Source organism: Mustela nivalis, assembly GCF_964662115.1.
Source record: "Mustela nivalis genome assembly, chromosome: 7".
Classification (NCBI taxonomy): Eukaryota; Metazoa; Chordata; class Mammalia; order Carnivora; family Mustelidae; genus Mustela; species Mustela nivalis.
Window position 1 is genome coordinate 3,652,775 of NC_139026.1, and position 12,030 is coordinate 3,664,804.

Below are 12,030 nucleotides of genomic sequence, written 5' to 3' on the forward strand. Positions count from 1 at the left end.
CTACTGAATGCCAACGATGTGGGAGGCACAATTTAGATGTTAGGAATAATGGGCCAAACATTTTAATGAAAAATATATTAAAGATTTTTTCATGTATATCAATGAAACCTACCTTCGTAATAGTTAATTCTGAGCTGGGACTCAGAATTGGCCAAACACAGTTTCCGGCCTTCACATCTGAACTTTTCCGTACACTACAGACTTATTTTTAAAATGCAGTCACGGATGTAATGAAAGCTCACTGTGTGCATATGTCTGAACACATGGGATCGAACATACGTGTGAATGCTGGGTATCTTCTCTGCCGGGGAGGGGAGAAGGAAAAGAAGAAACTGAGCAGCATTTCCACAAAACTTTTGGCAGAATGGACGGAATAATTCAAACTGTGGCCCAGCTTATAAATCAATGCAGTTTCTTTGCGGGAGAAGTGAAGGTAGACAAACTAGCTCATTTGTCTACCCGCTTTGGAAAAAAAAAATGCAATCAACTTTAATGGAAAAAAACAGCAACCATGTTTGGGTTTTCTTCTCATCAAGAATTCACTCAAAGCATTTCTGACAATAGCAAAGGAAAGAAGAAGGGGAAAAAAAGCACACCATGCATTCCTTACGCTAACAAAGAGGAAGCCAAAGAATGCTTTCTTGGTGTTTACAGCATTAATACCCATGTGCTTCTTACAATAGAAACCAAAACAGAATCTCCATTTCAGGTCCACAAAGGTTTAAAAGTAAACTAATCAGTACAGATGTAGCAAGGAAATACTGTGTTTTGCCGAGCACAAAAAGCAAGGTAAGAATAGAAGTCACCAAGGGTTTGGGAACGGCTCCCTACTGTGACCTGGGAAAGGGAAGTCCGGCTACTCCTTCACAATCCAGGAAACACCACGATTCATCACGTGCGCAGAATTAAGCGTGGACAATCCATGGGAGGACAGGGAAGTGACTTCCTGAGGCAGACTTTTCACCTGAGGCCAGGAACTCCTGACTCCCTTAAATACAGCCCCAAGACACAAACGCACAAGGGGGCTTATCACCCGTCCTATCACGATGGTGCAGGCCAGCCCCCGTCCTTGCTTCGAGGGGCTGCTGCTGGCCCAGCGTGCCCCGAGGACACCACTCGCCCGCTCTTCTCTGACGGGCTGACTACAGTGACTCTGGTCTCCCCCACGGAAGGCAGAGCAGTGGTTCCCATTCAATAAACACCAACGGAACACTACATCACGGGTTCTCTGAGCCCCGGTTTCCTCATTTAGAAAATGATGGCAGCTTTCCAGACTTTTCCATGGAGACATCCTAAGGCTCCAAGAAACCAATGCGGAGGTAACAGGAAAACTAATCCTCTGCACCAGGGAAAGGGCCACCCGGCCGTACGGGGCGCCATCCAGTAGGTGGGTACCACTTCCGATGAAATGAATGAAGGGACAAAGACAAGCCCAGAGACCCAGCTGGGCTCAAACGGCTTCTGATCAAACCTCAGAGCAACTGGGAGTGCACGAAGATCTAGGACAATCAGTCAGTCATCTTGGGATCCTAGTTCAGAGAGGCAAGGATAGTCCCCAGCTGCTCCTTCAGTGAAAGCTTCAGAGGAAGAGATACCGGTCTGTCTTCTCCATCAAAAGACCCCCAGAGCTGGGAACACGCACATCTAACGAACAGATGAGTCAGAGACAGAGATGTGATTACCCAGCAGCGCCAGACTCGAACCCAGAGCGGGCAGAAGGGGCCTGGCTAGCCTCGTAGACACAGATACACCGGCCTCTAGCATCTTTGGTGGGAAGTTGATCAGGAAGTCTGCTGACCTCCTCTTCCTCGAAACCCCCCGAGAAACTCCTGAATGAGGCACCGTGGTCCACTGGGGAGAGCACAGGCCCAGGAGCTCAGTCGGACAAATCTCAATTCTCCTTTGAACAATTCAACTCACCTGACACTTGACAGCCTCTCCTGGACGTGGTTGGCAGAACCTGCTTCCCACAGCTGATACAAAGACCCAAGTTGATAACACATGTAAGTCGCTATCCACAACCCTGGGATGTAGTAATAAACACGAAACAGGTCTTCAGACCCTCCTCCCGAGTGAAGGATGAACCGAATCTGGTTAGAGGATACGAAATCCCCCGAACTCAAATATTTAGTCTTAGAGCAGAGACAGAGCCAAATTCCCCTTTGGGCACAAATCTGGGTAGAAGTGGAACAGTCATCTGGACAATACAATGAGAATTAACAGCCTGGTGAGAAAGACTGCACTACACTATCATCCATTTCTCTAAAATCGTAACTAAAGTCATCTTTAGGGCACATGACCTCTATCCTTTGAGGCAACAATGGGCAAGGTCAAGGTCTGTCACAGCCAGCCAGAATGAGGATTTTGTTGGCATAGGTAAGAGAGGAGGAGAAACAGAGGCATTCTTAAACTCAAAGAATGAACGTCTTCATACCTTCGAGAATGTTTGCTCAGAAATCAGCAGCGCTATTAGCAATGGCACACGTGAAGGAACATAGCCCGACTTCCTGTGAGCCCCGATGACCTCTCCAGAGCAGCCCTTGGCCACACTCCGTATTTACTCACGGCGCAACCTGATCCTGACTTTGGTGAGTTATTTCATAAGCCTTTTAAGGGTTACTACATATTGTTCCTATAAGAGGCCAATCCAAATTAGCAACAAAAGAATAGTTAAACACAAGAAAAACCACCTCTTTTGTGATCCTCAAGAAAGGCAGTCTTGGCCATTAAAAAGGCAAAGTGTTTTATTCTCTATCAACTTTCTCTTAGAAAAATCGGTCCAGTAATTTTCCAGGCTGGGGAGGGGATTAGTAGTCTTCCACTCATGCCTGCTTGAAAATGCGGAGGCGTCGAACCGGTACACACCTCAGAGCATGTTCTCTGGCATTTGGTTCTGGGCCGTGTCCTGCCCTCAAAGGCTGCACAACACACCCATCTCCAAATGTCAGCACCTAAAGATGACCGCTGGATTTCCAGTCTTCTCTCTGCTCTCCAACTGGGTGATTCCTACTGTCCCGTCTCCAAGCACGCCGACTCTTCACTCTGCCATCTCTACTAAGTTGTCAAACAGATCAGTAAAATTTCTAAATTTTGTTTTGGATACGGTATTCTTCAGTTCTAGGACGTTCCATCTGGTTCTCTTTTTGGTGTCTATCTCTCTGCTGACTTACGCTATCTTTTCGTTCATTAGACGCATACCTTCCTTTATATCCTCGAGCTTAGTTACAATTGCTTTGAAATCTTTGTCCCCTAAACCAGCCTCTGCGTCGCTGTAGTCTCTGCTGATTGTCTTTTTTCTCTTGGAGAATGGCTCATATTTGCCCGTGCCTAGAGTAAGCCTGAATGGTACCTTGGACATTGTGAACGCTATGCTGGGGGAACTCTAGATTCTCTTATATTCCTTAAAATAGGTTGATATTTTTATTTTAGCATTTTTGGGTGCAATTACATGGTCAACTCTGGTGTGGCAGCTCAAAACTCAGGAGAATTATTTCATCCTTAGCTTAGCTGCTTGGATCCTGCCCTATGTGCATGGTTCAGGCATCAGGCATGGATTCAGACAACTGATACACAGAATTTGGAGCTTGCTTTCTCCTTCCCACGGGTCCCTCCTTCACTTTCCAATGGCTGTGCTTAACTCCAAACTGCCATTACTTCTTTAGGATGAAGGGAGTGCGGATTTTCTCTATTAAGAGTTTTAAGTGCCCTGCACGGTAAACACACTATGCTCCTGCCTTCTTCTGAGGGGCGATTCAATTCCAAAATCTGCCTGTTCATGTCAAATTTGATTATCTTCATACTGCTGTCTTTTGTTCAGAGTTTAGAATTATCTTTTGCAGGGAAGGTGCAGTCCAACAGCAGCTTACAGGACCATCACATGGTCCTTACAGAACCCACACGACATTTTTCCCCCTGATCTGGGACTACCCCTCACAACCTTGTGGGTCACAAATTCAGAAAGGGTGCTCCCAGGCAGGCCGTCGCCAACTCATGTGGCATCAGCCGTGCAACTAGGAAAACTAAGGAACTGCACAACTATCCAAAAAACTTCCAAGTCGGTCTCCTGCTCACAGGCCCACGGCCTTGGTGTTCCCTGTCACGGCTCTCTCTCTCCCCTCATTCCGCCATGCAGACTGAGCAAATCACAGCAAGAGATCTCTGGGGATCTACACATCTGACACGGTTAGCCAGCTTTGACGAGGCTAGAAATGGAATATGCCAGACCAGTCTAGGCTCTATCAGAAACGATACAAGATCACTCTCAGCACATGTGACTAGTCAAAACAGAGGTTTAGCCCTCCAGACTGAAGAAAATGGAGAAACAAATGCTAATCCTCGATGGGAGGACGACATAGTCACGCTGCAGGCGCGTTCTTGCTGCCGTCTTGGAAAAACAGGATCTGCCACATACGCATTTGATATTTGACGAAACAAAACAAATGCTGCCCAAAGAAAAACATGAGGAAAATACAGGTAGGCTAGTTAGTTTAGTGTGAAGCATGTGGTCCAATTCTCCTGCCATCTTGTTCATCACCTTCTCACGTCTTCAGTCTAGCGAGCTCTAAGCTACTCAGCACAACAGAGGCTTCCAATGGCAGTCCACTAAGTTTCCAAAGATTTAATACTTAAATAGTGTATCAATTTCAAAAGAGAAAGAAATGCTTATTTGCTATGATCCATTAAGGGTAGGTCACGATTAAAGTTTTGTTTGTTTTTTGATTAAGATAATGGTCCATAATAACTACTATTTATGAAATGTCTACCATGTGTTTGAAAATTTCTAGGCACTTCAACTACCTGTTTTTATTCACTGTTCTCTACATGATTTAAGAGTGTGTTTAGGGGCGCCTGGGTGGCTCAGTGGGTTAAGCCGCTGCCTTCGGCTCAGGTCATGATCCCAGGGTCCTGGGATCGAGTCCCACATCGGGCTCTCTGCTCAGCGGGGAGCCTGCTTCCCTCTCTCTCTGCCTGCCTCTCCATCTACTTGTGATTTCTCTCTGTCAAATAAATAAATAAAATCTTAAAAAAAAAAGAGTGTGTTTAAATGCACCAGCTTAGGACACACATTGACAATTTAGGAGAAAGGAGACGGGAAAATATAATGCAAAATTACAAAAATACAAACCCTGATATAAACAAATGTGACCTAGGATGCGTATCTCTGGGAATGTGTGCACATACATATTATTTTAAGCTACCTTCTGAACACTCAAAAACATTCATTCCAAAAAATGGATATAGTCTAAATTCTAAATACCATATTCTCAACAAAGCCATATGTCTATGTCACATGCTGAGAAATCATCTTACCTTGTCTTGGTTGTCTTTATTCTTGTAACATAGATTTCCGATCAGTCGAATGAGATGAGACTTAAACCCCTCCCCCACACTGGAGATGTCACCCTCCGCCCTTATGCAGCCACTGCTACTGAAGATGCTTGCGGAGTCATTGCCAGCTACGTGAATCAGTCGCAAGAGATCTGTAACGAAAACAGGAAGCTTTATTTTCCGTAAGAAAATTTTTAGTATTTTGTACCGATTTTCCAGATACAAATCTAACTTATATCAATGAACAGAGATAAAATAAAGGTGAAATACCTTTAATGATTAGAAAACTCTTCTTTTGCTTGAAATTTTTTCATGACTCTGGTTTTGGGGTGATAAGCCGTAACGATTATCCCAACTTGGACTTTATTTATCCACAAAGAAAAAAGTTAGGTGAAAGTTTCCTGCCATCTTTCTTTCTTTTTTTAAAGATTTGTTTATTTATTTATTTATTTGAGAGAGGAGAGAGAGGGAGAGAAAGAGAGAGAGTGTGTATGCGCTTGCATGTACATGCGCGAGGGGGAGGCAGGGGGGAAGCAGACTTCCCACTGAGCTACAGAGCCCAACACAGGGGCTCGATCCCCCAACCAGGAGATCATGACCTGAGCCAAAACCAAAAGCCAGATACCTAAGTGACTCAGGCACCCAGGTGCCTTCTGCAATCTTTCTTATAAACAGGTTTCCAATCCCAAATTCTTTATGAAGGAACTCAGGTGAGAACTACAGTCAACTACATCTAAAATGCAATCAGTACCTATTCTGTAATGAGCTGTAGGACAGAAACCAAGAAGTAGGTTGCTTTTTTTTTCTCATTGTCCAGAGAACTGAAAGGCAACATGTACTCTCCCTAAATCTATTCTAGCTATATTTGAAAGAAGTAACAATATTATGCTCTATGAAATGTCTCCAGACAGCATATGAAAATAGATCATCTTCCAGAAGCTGTGTTTAAGTGTTTCCACGTTTTCTCATTTAGCACCCTCACAAACCTATTAAATGCAAGTATTGTGATGCCTGGGGGGCTCAAGTTGGTTATGTGTCTGCCTTTGGCTCAGGTCATGATCCCAAGGTCCTGGGATCAAGTCTCTCATCGGGCTCCTTGCTCAGCAGGGAGTATGCTTCTCCCTCTGCCTGCTATTCCCCCTGCTTGTGCACTCTCTCTCTCTGACAAGTAAATAAATAAAATCTTAAAAAAACAAAAAATGCAAGTATCATTTTCCCAATTTTATAATGAAGAAATCAAGCTCAGAGAAGTCAGTAATCTGGCGGAGTGGGGAAAACAACTGTCTGCCCTGGCTCCAAGCACACATTTTTCTAAAAAGATTCTGTTTCCCAGGGTTTGTGGTGTTTCATTTTAATTACCACTAAAAGCACCACCCTCAGAATACAACACTGACAGGAGAGTCTCAACATCTGCTATAGCTCACTGCTGAGTCATCTACCCACCTCAATACAAATTCACCATTCTTAGCATACGCATCTCCACAACAAGTATAATCCCTTTTTAAAGGAAAAAAATAGCAAACAGTGAATAACAACACCATAAGCATGGCTAACCACAAGAACAGGTTCTACTTGAATTATTTTGCAAATAGCTTTTTAGCAAAGATGGTATGCCAACCAATGGTTAAGAACCAAATACATAATCACTATGTGTAAGGCACTCTCCTTTGTGCCCTATAAAAGTAACTGGGGGGACGCCTGGGTGGCTCAGTTGGTTAAGCAGCTGCCTTCGGCTCAGGTCATGATCCCAGCGTCCTGGGACCGAGTCCCACATCAGGCTCCTTGCTCCGCAGGGAGCCTGCTTCTCCCTCTGACTCTGCCTTCCACTCTGTCTGCCTGTGCTTGCTCTCGCGCTCTCTCTGACAAATAAATAAATAAAATCTTTAAAAAAAAAAAAAAAAGGTAACTGGGAAAAATAAACTTAACGAATTTGGAAAACGAATATAAAAATCACCATCATCACTGCGGAAACCATCGCCATCCCCAACCATCCTCCACCATCATTACCCTCCTACCACGTCGCCACAATACGACTAAGGAAACGTCCACAACGTACACCGTGTGTAACAGGCATAAGTATTCCCATCTACTGGTCAGGCATCCTGATGGCAGGTAAGTGGCAGAAGCCACAGCTGGGATCAAAACAGTGATTCTTCCTCCCTCCCACCAAAAAAATTAAAAAATAAAAAAAAATCTCAAAAATATACCAATACACCAAAAATTAAGGATCTGTGTTTGGGCTTACATTTCAGCATGACAAGCCAAAGATTCCTTAATTACAAATCATAGCAGGTGGAATACTTCACTCACCAAGCACTCTTTCCAGCAAGCCAGGAAAAACCTGCAGATAGCTGAGCAGGTCAGTATTCGCGGTCATTTCACACAAGACATCAAGAAGCCGGATCGTGGCCAACGCCTCCTAGAAATAGAAAGCATGACTTTTAAGTCAAGTGAAATGATCTGCAACTGTTACCGGTAACGGTGAAAGAAAGGAATATTATGAAAAATATTGAAGAGTTGGTGCCGGGAAAGAAGCATCCAACGAGAGAAAACAAAACGACCAAGAACGAAACACAAGTATTAAATCTGTATGTGAACGATCATTTTTCCTAACAGCAACATCTGCCATCAAGAACGCGAGATTATGTGTCATTATGTGTCTTCTTGGAGTGAGGAGTCAGAAAAGTTCTTATTCAAGCAAAAATACCTTCCAACAGTGGAATAAACGTTCAAAATTACTAGTTATGTACATAACATTTATGCAAATACTTTCTTTTTAAAGCATTCCCAGCAAGCAAATTCTACTTTAAAGATTCAACTAGCCCATGAAATACATTAATTTCTTGTCCACAGGAATCCTGTAAAATGCTGTGGTTGAAAGAACTCTGGTGGCAAGAACGCGCATTATTTCTGGGTAAATATAAACCTTTATGCAGTATCTTACAAGGCTGGAGAAGATAACGTTATTTGAAAATGTTAGTTCATGTGACTACTCAATAATTGATCATCAATGAACCAAATGAACCAGAAACAACCAACTACACGGCGTTAGGTAATCTGAAGAAAGTGGTAAAATCCAATTTTGTACAGATTTTGACCCTCATTTTTAAAGTGCACATTATTTGGCAAAATGTGGTAGATGCTATAAATTCAGGTCATAAAGATAACATTCTTCAAAAGAAAAATAAACTATTTCCTTTAGTTAATTCTAAACCTCTACTTACTATTCTCCAGTTATAAGATTTGAAGGTAATATTCTAATCTACCTTTCTGAAATCTCAAAAGAAAACACAAGAAACAACATATCTTAAAAATTATTTGTTTGTGGGGCACCTGGGTGGCTCAGTGGGTTAAGGCCTCTGCCTTCGGCTCAGGTCATGATTCCAGGGTCCCGGGATCGAGCCCCGCGTTGGGCTCTCTGCTCAGCGGGGAGCCTGCTTCCTCCTCTCTCTCTCTGCCTGCTTCTCTGCCTACTTGTGATTTCTGTCTGTCAAGTAAATGGATAAAATCTTTAAAAAAAAAAAAAATATTATTTGTTTGTTTGTTTATTTAGAGGGAGAGAGCGAGTCCAAGGGAGAGGGAGAGTCCCAAGCAAGCAGACTCTGCACTGAGTGCGGAACCTGACATGGGGTTCAATCCCATGACCCAGCAGTCATGACGTGAGCCAAAATCAAGAGTCAGACGCTCAGCTAACTGTGCCACCAGGGTGCCCCACAACACACATTTTTAATGCCCTGTATCTTTAATTTTACTGTACCTTTCACTTGCTCATGAATGAGTTAAGGGAAATGTCCAGATGAGAAGGTGGAGATCGGAGCCCCATTCAGAGGACTCCTGAGCAAACCCACAGACGTCGTGCAGCGTCAGCACCCCCTCTGTGAATGGGCTGCCCAGTCAGCTGCCCAGACTGGCACCTGTGGATGCCATGCCCCCTCCCAGAATGGCTGGTGGCTGTAGAGCTAGGTCAGAATACGTGTCATGGGATCCTGGACACCCTGTCATGCCAGACAGCAAACGGGCGATAGAGAAGATCGGGATCACACTGGAAGGAACCAGAGGTAGACTGAGGAGGCACTGGCTGGCAATGGCACATGAGAACACGAGGGAGAATTACAGCTGAAACGGACTGAAAATAATCAAGTGGTTTCAAGGGTGCCTGGGTGGCTAGGTCGGTTAAGCGTCCAACTTTTGGTTTTGGCTCAGGTCACGATCTCAGGGTCCTGGGATGGAGCCCCACATCCGGCTCCCTGCTCAGCGGGGAGTCATTTCCGCTCTCATGCTCTTGCTCTTTGTCTAAAATAAATAAATAAATCTTAAAAAAATAAAAAAGGAAATCAGGCAGTTTTAAAACTATGACATCACAACAGCGATGAAATCCAAACAAAACCGGGGCACCTGGGTGGCTCAGTGGGTTAAAGCCTCTGCCTTCAGCTCAGGTCATGATCCCAGGGTCCTGGGATCCAGCCCCGCGTCGGGCTCTCTGCTCAGCAGGAAGTCTACTTCCTCCTCTCTCTCTGCCTGCCTCTCTGCCTACTTGTGATCTCTATCAAATAAATAAAATGAAATATTAAAAAAAAAAAAAAGAAATCCAAACAATACCACCTCATAGCTGATGTCATAAAACCAACTCACTACTTATAAGACTGGGAATCAGATTATACCTTGTACAACCTAACAGTTGATTAGGAGAAGTTTGTAAATGCTAAGAGTCAAAATACCATCATTCCACAACCCCCCAAAGAATGAACTAATCCAGGTAACATCACAAAAGATAAACCAGACGTTACCTGCCTCTTGATGAAAGCATGTATCACCAACAATACAACATTACTGGAAAAAAAGACACGAAAACCTAACCCAGATGTGAACAGGCTCTCTGGAATTATTATCATCAGTCAGAGGAATGTGTTAAACCCCACCATGGAGATAAAATCAGAATTCACACTGCAGAAAACTCTCCAGGAAAAAAGACCCAGGTTCTTCAATAAACACGCTAGCAGAAGAAAAAAGGAGAGAAAACCGGAAGGAGCCGGCAAGAGTGGAACATATACACATGAATGGGCATTTGGGACACGACCACCGACTGTAACGCATGGCCTCTGTTGGTATCCTGCTTCAAAGAAATGAACTTGAGCAGGGGCGCCTGGGTGGCTCAGTGGGTTAAGCCGCTGCCTTCGGCTCAGGTCATGATCTCAGGGTCCTGGGATCGAGCCCCGCATCAGGCTCTCTGCTCCGCAGGGAGCCTGCTTCTCTCTCTCTCTCTCTGCCTGCCTCTCTGCCTACTTGCGATCTCTGTCAAATAAATAAATAAAATCTTTTAAAAAAAGAAATGAACTTGAGCAAAACTACTAGATGATGGGGGAAAATCTCAGTGTTGTTTACTTGATATTATAATTATACTGCTAATTTTTTAGGTGTGCTTATAGTTGACTTGGGTGTGACTCCTCATCTTCTTTAAAGATACATATAAAATAATGCACTGATGAGACATGCCCAAATTTTGCTTCAATCCAGGGCAGTTACCACAAGATCAGGCTAGGATCACGGACAGAACAAGAGTGGTAATGAACATGGCAGACGGGGTTCAGGATGCTTTTCTCGCTTAGTCTGCTTGAAATCTTCCATGATAAGAAGGTAAGAATAAAATCAGAGAGTTGGAAGGATCACGTAGATGTCTCCTTCCAGCTCCTAAATTCTATAAATTAATCTAGTTCCACCTAACACATTCCCAATCTTAATTATTAGAATCCCTTTATTAATAATGTATTCCTAAGGAGCATCTGGAAACCAACAATGAAAAAAGAAGCCAGGAAAATGATTCTCTTGAAACCTAAGGGGAATATTTGAGATGCCCTTCTAGTATTTGTTAAGTATCACACAACTGTAGTCATTAAATTGGGCACTGGGGAAACAGACACAGGCACATCAAAGGAATGAGGCTCTACAGCGGGCAGAAAAGGGGGGAAAAAGATTAGTCTCCTGTCTAGATCATCCGTCTGGGTTAACTTTCCCCTTTGGAGTCTTTAAACAATTTTACAATATTAGAAGTTGTAAAAAAGTGATAACGGTGCAAATGACTCTTGTTCACAGAAACACGGATTCCTTGGGTCTGGCTGGAATGCAATTAATTCCTGTCTTATGCACAGACCAGCATTCGCACCTGTCAGTCACGTCACTCCAGCATTCTTTCATTGCGTATAAACACGCGGCTCTCAGAATTCTCTGATAGCTATTAGTATCTCACTGGTTCTCTTTGTAAAACAGAGCACAGAAATGGATCCCCAAACATACAAGAATGTAATATATGACAAGGGCGGCATTAAAAAACAGTGGAAAGGATGAGATTACTCACTAAATGGTATTGACATAACAATTAACAGCTACCATTTGGGGAGCGCTAACCAGGTACCGATCAGTGTAGTAAATGCTTACGTCAAAATACTATTCATCACTATTACTGCTATTAACGTACTCATTAGTTCATTAGAATGTACTAATACATTCTCTGTGCAGAGAAGCTGGGCACAGAGGACAAGCAACTCTTCCAAGGTCACATACCAGTAATAGAGGAAATTGGGATTCAAACCCAAGTGGTCCTTGACCAAAGATTATAGAATCTTGAATCATCCAAAGACAGAACCTGGATCTATACTTCCCTCCTTGCTCAAAAAGAAATTCAGTTAAAAATGTGGATCAAGTACT

General features: G+C 43.4%; 1 protein-coding gene across 1 annotated transcript in view; it reads right to left on the reverse strand.

Moving 5' to 3' along the window:
• Positions 1 to 12,030, reverse strand: part of ATXN10 (ataxin 10) — a 159,685-nt gene that overhangs the window by 81,834 nt on the left and 65,821 nt on the right. Inside the window, exons 8-9 of the mRNA XM_082739628.1 lie at positions 7,639 to 7,747; positions 5,311 to 5,480 (exon numbers count right to left, since the gene is read on the reverse strand). Of these exons, the coding sequence (XP_082595754.1) occupies positions 5,311 to 5,480; positions 7,639 to 7,747 (279 nt within the window). The remainder of the gene's footprint in view (positions 1 to 5,310; positions 5,481 to 7,638; positions 7,748 to 12,030) is intronic.